This window comes from Salvelinus fontinalis, chromosome 12 (genome assembly GCF_029448725.1).
Source record: "Salvelinus fontinalis isolate EN_2023a chromosome 12, ASM2944872v1, whole genome shotgun sequence".
NCBI lineage: Eukaryota > Metazoa > Chordata > Actinopteri > Salmoniformes > Salmonidae > Salvelinus > Salvelinus fontinalis.
This window is the reverse complement of record NC_074676.1, coordinates 58,961,303-58,974,812: the sequence shown is the minus strand read 5'-3', so window position 1 is coordinate 58,974,812 and position 13,510 is coordinate 58,961,303. Positions and strand designations below refer to the sequence as shown.

At 45.7% G+C, this 13,510-nt stretch overlaps 1 protein-coding gene across 3 annotated transcripts in view; it reads left to right on the top strand.

The window, feature by feature from the left end:
* Nucleotides 1-13,292, top strand: part of slc9a7 (solute carrier family 9 member 7) — a 173,967-nt gene extending 160,675 nt beyond the window's left edge. The window contains exons 15-16 of one of the 3 annotated variants that reach the window (XM_055941219.1): nt 11,277-11,401; nt 12,517-13,292. In XM_055941219.1, the coding sequence (XP_055797194.1) occupies nt 11,277-11,366 (90 nt within the window). In that variant the 3' untranslated portion in view covers nt 11,367-11,401; nt 12,517-13,292. Of the gene's footprint in view, nt 1-7,651; nt 9,176-11,276; nt 11,402-12,516 lie in introns of those variants that run through there. The other 2 variants (XM_055941220.1, XM_055941218.1) reach the window with 2 other exon arrangements.
* The last annotated feature ends 218 nt before the right edge of the window (nt 13,293-13,510 follow it).

The window sequence follows — 13,510 nt, the reverse complement described above, 5'->3', positions numbered from 1 at the left end:
TAAAGGCTGTCATGGTAACAAGCGTTCTGTTATAAAGGCTGTCATGGTAACACGCGTTCTATTATGAAGGCTGTCGTGGTAACAAGCGATCTATTATAAAGGCTGTCGTGGTAACGAGCATTCTATTATAAAGGCTGTCATGGTAACAAGCGTTCTATTATAAAGGCTGTCGTGGTAACAAGCGTTCTATTATAAAGGCTGTCGCTGTAACACGCGTTCTATTATAAAGGCTGTCGTGGTAACAAGCGTTCTATTATAAAGGCTGTCGTGGTAACGAGCGTTCTATTATAAAGGCTGTCGTGGTAACGAGCATTCTATTATAAAGGCTGTCGTGGTAACAAGCGTTCTATTATAAAGGCTGTCGTGGTAACAAGCGTTCTATTATAAAGGCTGTCGCTGTAACACGCGTTCTATTATAAAGGCTGTCGTGGTAACAAGCGTTCTATTATAAAGGCTGTCGTGGTAACGAGCGTTCTATTATGAAGGCTGTCATGGTAACAAGCGTTCTATTATAAAGGCTGTCGTGGTAACGAGCGTTCTATTATGAAGGCTGTCATGGTAACAAGCGTTCTATTATAAAGGCTGTCGTGGTAACAAGCCTTTTATTATAAAGGCTGTCGTGGTAACAAGCGTTCTATTATAAAGGCTGTCGCTGTAACAAGCGTTCTATTATAAAGGCTGTCGTGGTAACGAGCGTTCTATTATGAAGGCTGTCATGGTAACAAGCGTTCTATTATAAAGGCTGTCGTGGTAACGAGCGTTCTATTATGAAGGCTGTCATGGTAACAAGCGTTCTATTATAAAGGCTGTCATGGTAACAAGCGTTCTATTATAAAGGCTGTCGTGGTAACAAGCGTTCTATTATAAAGGCTGTCATGGTAACAAGCGTTCTATTATAAAGGCTGTCGTGGTAACAAGCGTTCTATTATAAAGGCTGTCGTGGTAACAAGCGTTCTATTATAAAGGCTGTCGTGGTAACAAGCGTTCTATTATAAAGGCTGTCGCTGTAACACGCGTTCTATTATAAAGGCTGTCGTGGTAACAAGCGTTCTATTATAAAGGCTGTCGTGGTAACAAGCGTTCTATTATAAAGGCTGTCGTGGTAACAAGCGTTCTATTATAAAGGCTGTCGTGGTAACAAGCGTTCTATTATAAAGGCTGTCGTGGTAACAAGCGTTCTATTATAAAGGCTGTCGCTGTAACACGCGTTCTATTATAAAGGCTGTCGTGGTAACAAGCGTTCTATTATAAAGGCTGTCGTGGTAACAAGCGTTCTATTATAAAGGCTGTCGTGGTAACGAGCATTCTATTATAAAGGCTGTCGTGGTAACAAGCGTTCTATTATAAAGGCTGTCGTGGTAACAAGCGTTCTATTATAAAGGCTGTCGCTGTAACACGCGTTCTATTATAAAGGCTGTCGTGGTAACAAGCGTTCTATTATAAAGGCTGTCGTGGTAACGAGCGTTCTATTATGAAGGCTGTCATGGTAACAAGCGTTCTATTATAAAGGCTGTCGTGGTAACGAGCGTTCTATTATGAAGGCTGTCATGGTAACAAGCGTTCTATTATAAAGGCTGTCGTGGTAACAAGCCTTTTATTATAAAGGCTGTCGTGGTAACAAGCGTTCTATTATAAAGGCTGTCGCTGTAACAAGCGTTCTATTATAAAGGCTGTCGTGGTAACGAGCGTTCTATTATGAAGGCTGTCATGGTAACAAGCGTTCTATTATAAAGGCTGTCGTGGTAACGAGCGTTCTATTATGAAGGCTGTCATGGTAACAAGCGTTCTATTATAAAGGCTGTCATGGTAACAAGCGTTCTATTATAAAGGCTGTCGTGGTAACAAGCGTTCTATTATAAAGGCTGTCATGGTAACAAGCGTTCTATTATAAAGGCTGTCGTGGTAACAAGCGTTCTATTATAAAGGCTGTCGTGGTAACAAGCGTTCTATTATAAAGGCTGTCGCTGTAACACGCGTTCTATTATAAAGGCTGTCGTGGTAACAAGCGTTCTATTATAAAGGCTGTCGTGGTAACAAGCGTTCTATTATAAAGGCTGTCGTGGTAACAAGCGTTCTATTATAAAGGCTGTCATGGCTAACTGCAATCAATATTAGTGTGTTGTTTTTTCTCAAGACTTGAGTGTCATTTGCAGTAAAGTCGAGGCAACCTATCCGGCGACGACAGAGATGGCCGCCTCACTTCGCGTTCTTAGGAAACTATGCAGTATTTAGTTTTTTTAATGTATTATCTCTTACATTGTTACCCCAGGAAATCTTAAGTTTGATTACATACAGCCGGGAGGAACTATTGGATAAATGAGCAACGTCAACTTACCAACATTACGACCAGGAATACGACTTTCCCGAAGCGGATCCTCTGTTTGGTCCACCACCCAGGACAATGGATCGGATCCCAACTGGCGACCCAAAACAACGGCGCCGCAGAAGGGGCAGACGGAGCGGTCTTCTGGTCAGGCTCCGTAGACGGGCACATTGCGCACCGCTCCCGAGTTTATTACTCGCCAACGTCCAGTCTCTTAACAACAAGGTAGACGAAATCCGAGCAAGGGTTGCCTTCCAGAGAGACATCAGAGACTGTCTGAAACGTAACGTGGCTCACTCGAGACACGCTATCGGAGTTGGTACAGCCAGCTGGTTTCTTCATGCATCGTGCCAACAGAAACAAGCATCTCTCTGGTAAGAAGAAGGGCGGGGAGGTATGCCTTATGATTAACGAGTTGTGGTGTGATCATAACAACATACAGGAACTCAAGTCCTTTTGCTCACCTGACCTAGAATTCCTTACAATCAAATGTCGACCGCATTATCTACCAAGAGAATTCTCTTAGATTATAATCACATCCGTATATATCCCCCCCAAGCAGAAACATCGACGGCCCTGAATGAACTTCATTTTACTCTATGTAAACTGGAAACCACACACCCTGAGGCTGCATTCATTGTAGCTGAGGATTTTAACAAGGTTAATCGGAAAACAAGACTCCCTAAATTTTATCAGCATATCAAATGCGCTACCCGGGCGGAAAAAATCCTGGACCATTGTTACTCTAACTTCCGCGATGCATACAAAGCCCTACCCCGCCCTCCTTTCCTTTCGGAAAATCTGACCACGACTCCATTTTATTGCTCCCAGCCTATAGACAGAAACTAAAACAGGAAATGCCCGTGCTCAGATCTGTTCAACGCTGGTCCGACCAATCTGATTCCACGCTTCAAGATTGCTTCGATCACGTGGACTGGGATATGTTCCGCATAGCGTCGGACAACAACATTGATGAATACGCTGATTCGGTGAGCAAGTTCATTAGCAAGTGCATCGGTGATGTTGTACCCACAGCGTCTATTAAAACCTTCCCTAAACAGAAACCGTGGATTGATGGCAGCATTTGTGCAAAACTGAAAACGCGAACCACTGCTTTTAACCAGGGCAAGGTGACCGGAAACATGACCGAGTACAAACAGTGTAGCTATTCCCTCCGCAAGGCAATCAAACAAGCTAAGCGTCAGTATAGAGACAAAGTAGAGTCGCAATTCAACGGCTCAGACACGAGAGGTATCTGGCAGGGTCTACAGTCAATCACGGACTACAAAAAGAAAACCAGCCCCGTCGCGGACCACGATGTAGAGCCCAGGTGGATTAACCTATCAGCGTGCCTCTGGCAGGGAGGAGCACCTGGAGCCCAGGTGGATTAACCTCTCAGCGTGCCTCTCTGGCAGGGAGGAGTACCTGGAGTCCAGGTGGATTAACCTCTCAGCGTGCCTCTCTGGCAGGGAGGAGCACCTGGAGCCCAGGTGGATTAACCTCTCAGCGTGCCTCTCTGGCAGGGAGGAGCACCTGGAGTCCAGGTAGATTAACCTCTCAGCGTGCCTCTGGCAGGGAGGAGCACCTGGAGTCCAGGTGGATTAACCTCTCAGCGTGCCTCTCTGAGGAGCACCTGGAGCCCAGGTAGATTAACCTCTCAGCGTGCCCCTCTGGCAGGGAGGAGCACCTGGAGTCCAGGTGGATTAACCTCTCAGCGTGCCTCTCTGGCAGGGAGGAGCACCTGGAGCCCAGGTGGATTAACCTCTCAGCGTGTCTCTCTGAGGAGCACCTGGAGCCCAGGTAGATTAACCTCTCAGCGTGCCCCTCTGGCAGGGAGGAGCACCTGGAGCCCAGGTGGATTAACCTCTCAGCGTGCCTCTCTGGCAGGGAGGAGCACCTGGAGTCCAGGTGGATTAACCTCTCAGCGTGCCTCTCTGGCAGGGAGGAGTACCTGGAGCCCAGGTAGATTAACCTCTCAGCGTGCCTCTCTGAGGAGCACCTGGAGTCCAGGTAGATTAACCTCTCAGCGTGCCTCTCTGGCAGGGAGGAGCACCTGGAGCCCAGGTGGATTAACCTCTCAGCGTGCCTCTCTGGCAGGGAGGAGTACCTGGAGCCCAGGTGGATTAACCTCTCAGCGTGCCTCTCTGGCAGGGAGGAGCACCTGGAGCCCAGGTGGATTAACCTCTCAGCGTGCCTCTCTGGCAGGGAGGAGCACCTGGAGCCCAGGTAGATTAACCTCTCAGCGTGCCTCTCTGGCAGGGAGGAGTACCTGGAGCCCAGGTGGATTAACCTCTCAGCGTGCCTCTCTGAGGAGTACCTGGAGTCCAGGTAGATTAACCTCTCAGCGTGCCTCTCTGGCAGGGAGGAGTACCTGGAGCCCAGGTAGATTAACCTCTCAGCGTGCCTCTCTGAGGAGTACCTGGAGTCCAGGTGGATTAACCTCTCAGCGTGCCTCTCTGAGGAGTACCTGGAGTCCAGGTAGATTAACCTCTCAGCGTGCCTCTCTGAGGAGTACCTGGAGTCCAGGTGGATTAACCTCTCAGCGTGCCTCTCTGAGGAGTACCTGGAGCCCAGGTGGATTAACCTCTCCTTTAGGCTTTCCAGATAAATGTCGTTCACTCATCCAGAATATGTCATCCTGATTACTAATTTTGATCCGTTTCACCAGGCTGTAATCCGAGTCCACCGTCCCTATATAAACTCATCACACACACCACACACACACACACACACACACACACACACACACACACACACACACACACACACACACACACACACACACACACACACACACACACACACACACACACACACACACACACACACACACACACACACACACACACACACACACACACACACACACACACACACACACACACACACACACACACACACACACACACACACACACCCTGGGGACCAGTGGCATTGATTGGCGGTCCCGATCAGAGCTTTATATGTCACAATATGATGGAAGGAAACATTGATCATAACGATGTAGCTACATAGACAAAACATTAGGAACACCTGCTCTTTCCATGACAGACTGACCAGGTGAATCCAGGTGAAAGCTATGATCCCTTATTGATGTCTCCTGTTAAATCCACTTCAATCAGTGTAGATGAAGGGGAGGAGACGGGTTAAAGAAGGATTTATAAACCTTGAGACAATTGAGACATGGATTGTGTGCCATTCAGAGGGTGAATGGACAAGACTAAATATTTAAGTGCCTTTGAACGGGGATATGGTAGTAGGTACCAGGTTCACCGGTTTGAGTGTGTCAAGAACTGCAACGCTGCTGGGTTTTTCACGCTCAACAGTTTCCTGTGTGTATCAAGAATGGTCCACCACCCAAAGGACATCCAGCCAACTTGACACAACTGTGGGAAGCATTGGAGTCGACATGGACCAGCATCCCTGTGGAACGCTGTCGACACCTTGTAGAGTCCATGCATGTCTCTGTTCACATCTTCATGTCTCTGTTCCCATCTTCACGTCTCTGTTCCCATCTTCACGTCTCTGTTCCCATCTTCACGTCTCTGTTCCCATCTTCACGTCTCTGTTCCCATCTTCACGTCTCTGTTCCCATCTTCACGTCTCTGTTCCCATCTTCACGTCTCTGTTCCCATCTTCACGTCTCTGTTCCCATCTTCACGTCTCTGTTCCCATCTTCACGTCTCTGTTCCCATCTTCACGTCTCTGTTCCCATCTTCACGTCTCTGTTCCCATCTTCACGTCTCTGTTCCCATCTTCACGTCTCTGTTCCCATCTTCACGTCTCTGTTCCCATCTTCACGTCTCTGTTCCCATCTTCACGTCTCTGTTCCCATCTTCACGTCTCTGTTCCCATCTTCACGTCTCTGTTCCCATCTTCACGTCTCTGTTCCCATCTTCACGTCTCTGTTCCCATCTTCACGTCTCTGTTCCCATCTTCACGTCTCTGTTCCCATCTTCACGTCTCTGTTCCCATCTTCACGTCTCTGTTCCCATCTTCACGTCTCTGTTCCCATCTTCACGTCTCTGTTCCCATCTTCACGTCTCTGTTCCCATCTTCACGTCTCTGTTCCCATCTTCACGTCTCTGTTCCCATCTTCACGTCTCTGTTCCCATCTTCACGTCTCTGTTCCCATCTTCACGTCTCTGTTCCCATCTTCACGTCTCTGTTCCCATCTTCACGTCTCTGTTCCCATCTTCACGTCTCTGTTCCCATCTTCACGTCTCTGTTCCCATCTTCACGTCTCTGTTCCCATCTTCACGTCTCTGTTCCCATCTTCACGTCTCTGTTCCCATCTTCACGTCTCTGTTCCCATCTTCACGTCTCTGTTCCCATCTTCACGTCTCTGTTCCCATCTTCACGTCTCTGTTCCCATCTTCACGTCTCTGTTCCCATCTTCACGTCTCTGTTCCCATCTTCACGTCTCTGTTCCCATCTTCACGTCTCTGTTCCCATCTTCACGTCTCTGTTCCCATCTTCACGTCTCTGTTCCCATCTTCACGTCTCTGTTCCCATCTTCACGTCTCTGTTCCCATCTTCACGTCTCTGTTTCCCATCTTCACGTCTCTGTTTCCCATCTTCACGTCTCTGTTCCCATCTTCACGTCTCTGTTCCCATCTTCACGTCTCTGTTCCCATCTTCACGTCTCTGTTCCCATCTTCACGTCTCTGTTCCCATCTTCACGTCTCTGTTCCCATCTTCACGTCTCTGTTCCCATCTTCACGTCTCTGTTCCCATCTTCACGTCTCTGTTTCCCATCTTCACGTCTCTGTTCCCATCTTCACGTCTCTGTTCCCATCTTCACGTCTCTGTTCCCATCTTCACGTCTCTGTTCCCATCTTCACGTCTCTGTTCCCATCTTCACGTCTCTGTTCCCATCTTCACGTCTCTGTTCCCATCTTCACGTCTCTGTTCCCATCTTCACGTCTCTGTTCCCATCTTCACGTCTCTGTTCCCATCTTCACGTCTCTGTTTCCCATCTTCACGTCTCTGTTTCCCATCTTCACGTCTCTGTTCCCATCTTCACGTCTCTGTTCCCATCTTCACGTCTCTGTTCCCATCTTCACGTCTCTGTTCCCATCTTCACGTCTCTGTTCCCATCTTCACGTCTCTGTTCCCATCTTCACGTCTCTGTTCCCATCTTCACGTCTCTGTTCCCATCTTCACGTCTCTGTTTCCCATCTTCACGTCTCTGTTCCCATCTTCACGTCTCTGTTCCCATCTTCACGTCTCTGTTCCCATCTTCACGTCTCTGTTCCCATCTTCACGTCTCTGTTCCCATCTTCACGTCTCTGTTCCCATCTTCACGTCTCTGTTCCCATCTTCCAGAACCATGAGCAGCTGAGAGACGACGACTCCGACCTGATCCTGAATGACGGCGACCTGGCGCTGACCTACGACGACACGGCCATCACGGCTAAAGGGGCGTCCGGTGGAGGTGCGGACGCGGGCTGGGGGGTCAACGGGAAGAGGAGCAGCAGCACGTCTGAAGAGGCACTAGAGAGAGAGATGAACCAGGAATTCCTGTCCCGCAGCACACGCCTCGTCTTTCCCATCGAAGACCACGCCTGACCCCCTACACCATGACCCCATGAACCCTCGCCCTCCACCCCACACACACCAGACTATGGGAGGAGAGGAGGAGAATAGAATAATAGGAGAGGAGGAGAATAGGAGAGGAGGGTTGGACGAAAGGGCTTGGTTTAAAACAGGGCTGATATTAGATGTAATTTATTCCCGGGATGGGACCTCCTGTGTGTGCACCCAAAACAATACATTGCAGCTAAACTAGCTTAGTGTAGGATAGCATGGGTCTGGTTTGGCCTTTTCTCTGCTAATAGTCAACATAGAACAACATCATAGCAGCCCATTCATAGGCCTATGCTTCATCATAGCAGCCCATTCATAGGCCTATACTACATCATAGCAGCCCATTCATAGGCCTATGCTACATCATAGCAGCCCATTCATAGGTCTATGCTACATCATAATAGCAGCCCATCCATAGGTCTATGCTACATCATAATAGCAGCCCATTCATAGGCCTATGCTACATCATAATAGCAGCCCATTCATAGGCCTATGCTACATCATAGCAGCCCATTCATAGGTCTATGCTACATCATAGCAGCCCATTCATAGGTCTATGCTACATCATAGCAGCCCATTCATAGGTCTATGCTACATCGTAATAGCAGCCCATTCATAGGTCTATGCTACATCATAGCAGCCCATTCATAGGCCTATGCTACATCATAGCAGCCCATTCATAGGTCTATGCTACATCATAGCAGCCCATTCATAGGCCTATGCTACATCGTATGCTACATAGGTCTATGCTTCAAATTAAACAATACGGAAACACATCTGATTAGTAGGCTATATCATCAGTTCAATGTCAATAACATATCCTAATATTTTCACTCTGATTACACTGATAAAATCACCAATGTCTATATTAAATTCGTTTTTTGATATTTCTTCGTGCATTTATTGGGGAAAAACAGCTTGCAAATCAAGAGAAAATGTCCTCTGTAAAATAAACTCCAAAGAAAGGTGGATAATAAAAATAGAAGTTTCCGGGAAGAATGTACAGAGAAACAGGCCCTGTCACATTTCTCCGATATCAGTGTGTCTTGTTTCTAACAAAACGGTTGCTGTTTACAAGTGATGAAATATTAGACATATTCTTATGAATCTGAGCATGGCACTTTCAAACGTTACCTTTCTACCCAGACAGACGCTCGACCGACGCGGAAAAACGTAAGCGTCAACTTGCTGGCTACTCGTCCGTTGCGTTAACCCAACAGCCAAAGTGCTTCCCTAAAAGCTGCCTGGGTTTAAAACCTGTCCAGGATCAGCGTGGCGCTAGCGGCACCCCCCCCCCCCCCCCCACTGAAAAACCAGTGCCGCGAAATTCAAAAAAAAAATATTTTTTAAATATTTAACTTTCACACATTAAAGTCCAATACAGCTAATGAAAGACACAGATCTTGTGAATCCAGTCAACATTTCCGATTTTTAAAATGTTTTACAGGGAAGACACAATATGTAAAGATGTACATCTATTACCTAAAAACACATTAGCATAATCCACCATCTTTTATTTGTCCACCAACACCAGTAGCCATCACCAATTCGACTAAACTAAGATATTTATAGCCCCTAACCAACAAAAAAACTCATCAGATGACAGTCTGATAACATATTTATGGTATGGGATAGGTTTTGTTAGAAAAAAGTGCATATTTCAGGTATATGGCATAGTTTACAATTGCACCCACCATCACAAATGGACTAGAATAATTACAATGAGCAACGTGTTTACCTAACTACTAATCATCAAACATTTCGTAAAAATACACAGCATACACGAATCGAAAGACACAGATCCTGTGAATACAGACAATATTTCAGATTTTCTAAGTGTCTTACAGCGAAAACACAATAAATCGTTATATTAGCTTAGCACATAGCAATTAGCAGCCCAGCATTGATTCTAGCCAAAGTGAGCGATAAAAGTCAACATCGCCAAAAGATATTAATTTTTTCACTAACCTTCTCAGAATTCTTCCGATGACACTCCTGTAACATCATATTACACAATCCATATAGTTTGATCGAAAATGTTTATATTTAGCCACCAAAATCATGGTTAGACAATGTGAAATGTAGCTCAGCTGGTCAGAAAATGTCCTTGCGCCACTTAGACAGTGATCTACTCTTATACATAAATACTCATAAACGTGACTAAAAAATATAGGGTGGACAGGGATTGATAGACAATTTAATTCTTAATACAATTGCGTTATTACATTTTTTAATTTATCCTTACTTTTCAATACAGTTTGCGCCAAGCGAAGCTACGTCAAAAAACATGGCGTCCTAAGCCACTAAAATGTTTCGACAGAAACACGATTTATCATAATAAAAATGTCCTACCTTGAGCTGTTCTTCCATCAGTATCTTGGGCAAAGGATCCTTTCTTGGGAGAAATCGTCTTTTGGTGGAAAGCTGTCCTCTTGCCATGTGGAAATGTCAACTGCGTTCGGGATGAACTGAAAAGCGTGCCCAACTTTTCACATCGTTGCAAAAATAAATGTCCCAAAATCGCACTAAACGGATATAAATTGCTATAAAACGCTTTAAATTAACTACTTTATGATGTTTTTAACTCCTATAACGAGTGAAAAGATGACCGGAGAAATATAACAGGCTAAACTAACGCTTGGAACAGGTGCGCGCCGGTGTCCTCTAGGCTCATGACGCAGCTCCCAAAGAATGACTAGCTTCAGGGTTTTTTCATTTGTAGGGCCTGTGAACGCGCAATCGACCCCGTTGGAATCGTCATCACGTAAAGGCATCCAGGGGAAGACGTAAGAAGTGTCCGTATAGTCATAGCAACGACAGTGCCCTTTTAACTGACTTCAGAAAAGTGGCCAACATTTCTCAAATCTGACTCCATGTCAGGGAAATTGCTGTAGAATGGGCTCTGTTCCACTTAGAGACAAAATTTCAACTCCTATAGAAACTATAGACTGTTTTCTATCCAATAATAATAATAATATGCATATTGTACGATCAAGGATTTTGTGGGAAGCCGTTTAAAAAATTAGCCAAATTAGCATAAATAGTCTAAACAGCGCCCCCATCCCCAACAGGTTTTAAGCATCTTCTCTTTTCAGAAAGTGAAAAGCTCAACGAACAGGGACAGAAAAGCAAAGACAATTTGTCTCCTGGAGTATTGTAGGCCGCAGCTCAGCTTCAGAATGTCATAGAGACGAGTCCATACATCCCCACAAGGCATCAGTGTCATGTCTTTTGTGGGCAATTTAAAGCTGGTTTCTGGCGTAAGGCATCAGAGTTCAGCATTGTTCGAGAACACTTTATGTTATCTGAATAGTTATTTCAGAATATAAAGCTAACAAGCCTTTTGCCCTTTTCTTTAACAAAGGGTATGGCATGCCCTCACTCAACACCAGCCCTTCACAGACACACAGGTGTTGAACGAGTGAATGGTGACCGTGTTGGAAGGCTAGACTGACATCTATGGATAGCATAATTGCGTCAGTCAAACAGGTAGGCTTACCTCTTTTTTTGGGGGGGGGGGGAGAAATGGGGTGGAACAAAGCTCTCTTATTGTTGGTGAAGTCTAATTAAAATAAAGACAATTGTTGAAATGAATTACTTTCAGCACCATTTGCTGTCCACCTCTTTTTCATTATGCCGTAAGCCGCTCCTAAGATGGCGTCTGTCTGACGTCTGTCCTCTTGCCTTTTAGTTGACTTTCTCCTCGTTAAGTTCCTGATTCAGAAAGTGTCTCGTGACATTGTAATACATTTGGTCTCCAGTCTATGGGCTCTGTCATGACATTGTAATACATTTGGTCTCCAGTCTATGGGCTCTGTCGTGACATTGTAATACATTTGGTCTCCAGTCTATGGGCTCTGTCATGACATTGTAATACATTTGGTCTCCAGTCTATGGGCTCTGTCGTGACATTGTAATACATTTGGTCTCCAGTCTATGGGCTCTGTCATGACATTGTAATACATTTGGTCTCCAGTCTATGGGCTCTGTCGTGACATTGTAATACATTTGGTCTCCAGTCTATGGGCTCTGTCGTGACATTGTAATACATTTGGTCTCCAGTCTATGGGCTCTGTCGTGACATTGTAATACATTTGGTCTCCAGTCTATGGGCTCTGTCAGGACATTGTAATACATTTGGTCTCCAGTCTATGGGCTCTGTCGTGACATTGTAATACATTTGGTCTCCCGTCTATGGGCTCTGTCGTGACATTGTAATACATTTGGTCTCCAGTCTATGGGCTCTGTCGTGACATTGTAATACATTTGGTCTCCAGTCTATGGGCTCTGTCGTGACATTGTAATACATTTGGTCTCCAGTCTATGGGCTCTGTCGTGACATTGTAATACATTTGGTCTCCAGTCTATGGGCTCAGTCGTGACATTGTCCGCCCGGCCTTGCTGCTATTCCAGTTTCAACTGTTTCTGCCTGCGGTTACGAAACCCCTACCTGTCCCAGACCTGCTGTTTTCAACTCTTAATGATCGGCTATGAAAAGCCAACTGAGATTTATTCCTGATTATTATTTGACCATGCTTGTCATTTATGAACATTTTGAAAATCTTGGCTCTCTCTAATTTTCTCCTTCTCTCTTTCTCTCGGAGGACCTGAGCCCTAGGACCATACGTCGGGACTACCGGCCGTGGTGACTCCTTGCTGCCCCCAGTCCGCCTGGCCTTGCTGCTATTCCAGTTTCAACTCTTCTGCCTGCGGTTATGGAACCCCTACCTGTCCCAGACCTGCTGTTTTCAACTCTTAATGATCGGCTATGAAAAGCCAACTGAGATTTATTCCTGATTATTATTTGACCATGCTTGTCATTTATGAACATTTTGAAAATCTTGGCTCTCTCTAATTTTCTCCTTCTCTCTTTCTTTCTCTCGGAGGACCTGGGCCCTAGGACCATGCGTCGGGACTGCCGCCCGTGGTGACTCCTTGCTGTCCCCAGTCCGCCTGGCCTTGCTGCTATTCCAGTTTCAGCTGTTCTGCCTGCGGTTATGGAACCGCCACCTGTCCCAGACCTGTTGTTTTTCAACTCTTAATGATCAGCTATGAAAAGCCAACTGAAAATTATTCATGATTATTATTTGACCATGCTTGTCACTTATGAACATTTTTGAACATCTTGGCATAGTTCTGTTATAATCTCCACCCGGCACAGCCAGAAGAGGACTGGCCACCCCTCATAGCCTGGTTCCTCTCTAGGTTTCTTCCTAGGTTTTGGCCTTTCTAGGGAGTTTTTCCTAGCCACCGTGCTTCTACACCTGCATTCTAGCTGTTTGGGGTTTTAGGCTGGGTTTCTGTACAGCACTTCGAGATATTATCTGATGTACGAAGGGCTATATAAAATAAAATTGATTGATTGATTGATTGATTGTAATACATTTGGTCTCCAGTCTATGGGCTCTGTCGTGACATTGTAATACATTTGGTCTCCAGTCTATGGGCTCTGTCGTGACATTGTAATACATTTGGTCTCCAGTCTATGGGCTCTGTCGTGACATTGTAATACATTTGGTCTCCAGTCTATGGGCTCTGTCGTGACATTGTAATACATTTGGTCTCCAGTCTATGGGCTCTGTCATGACATTGTAATAC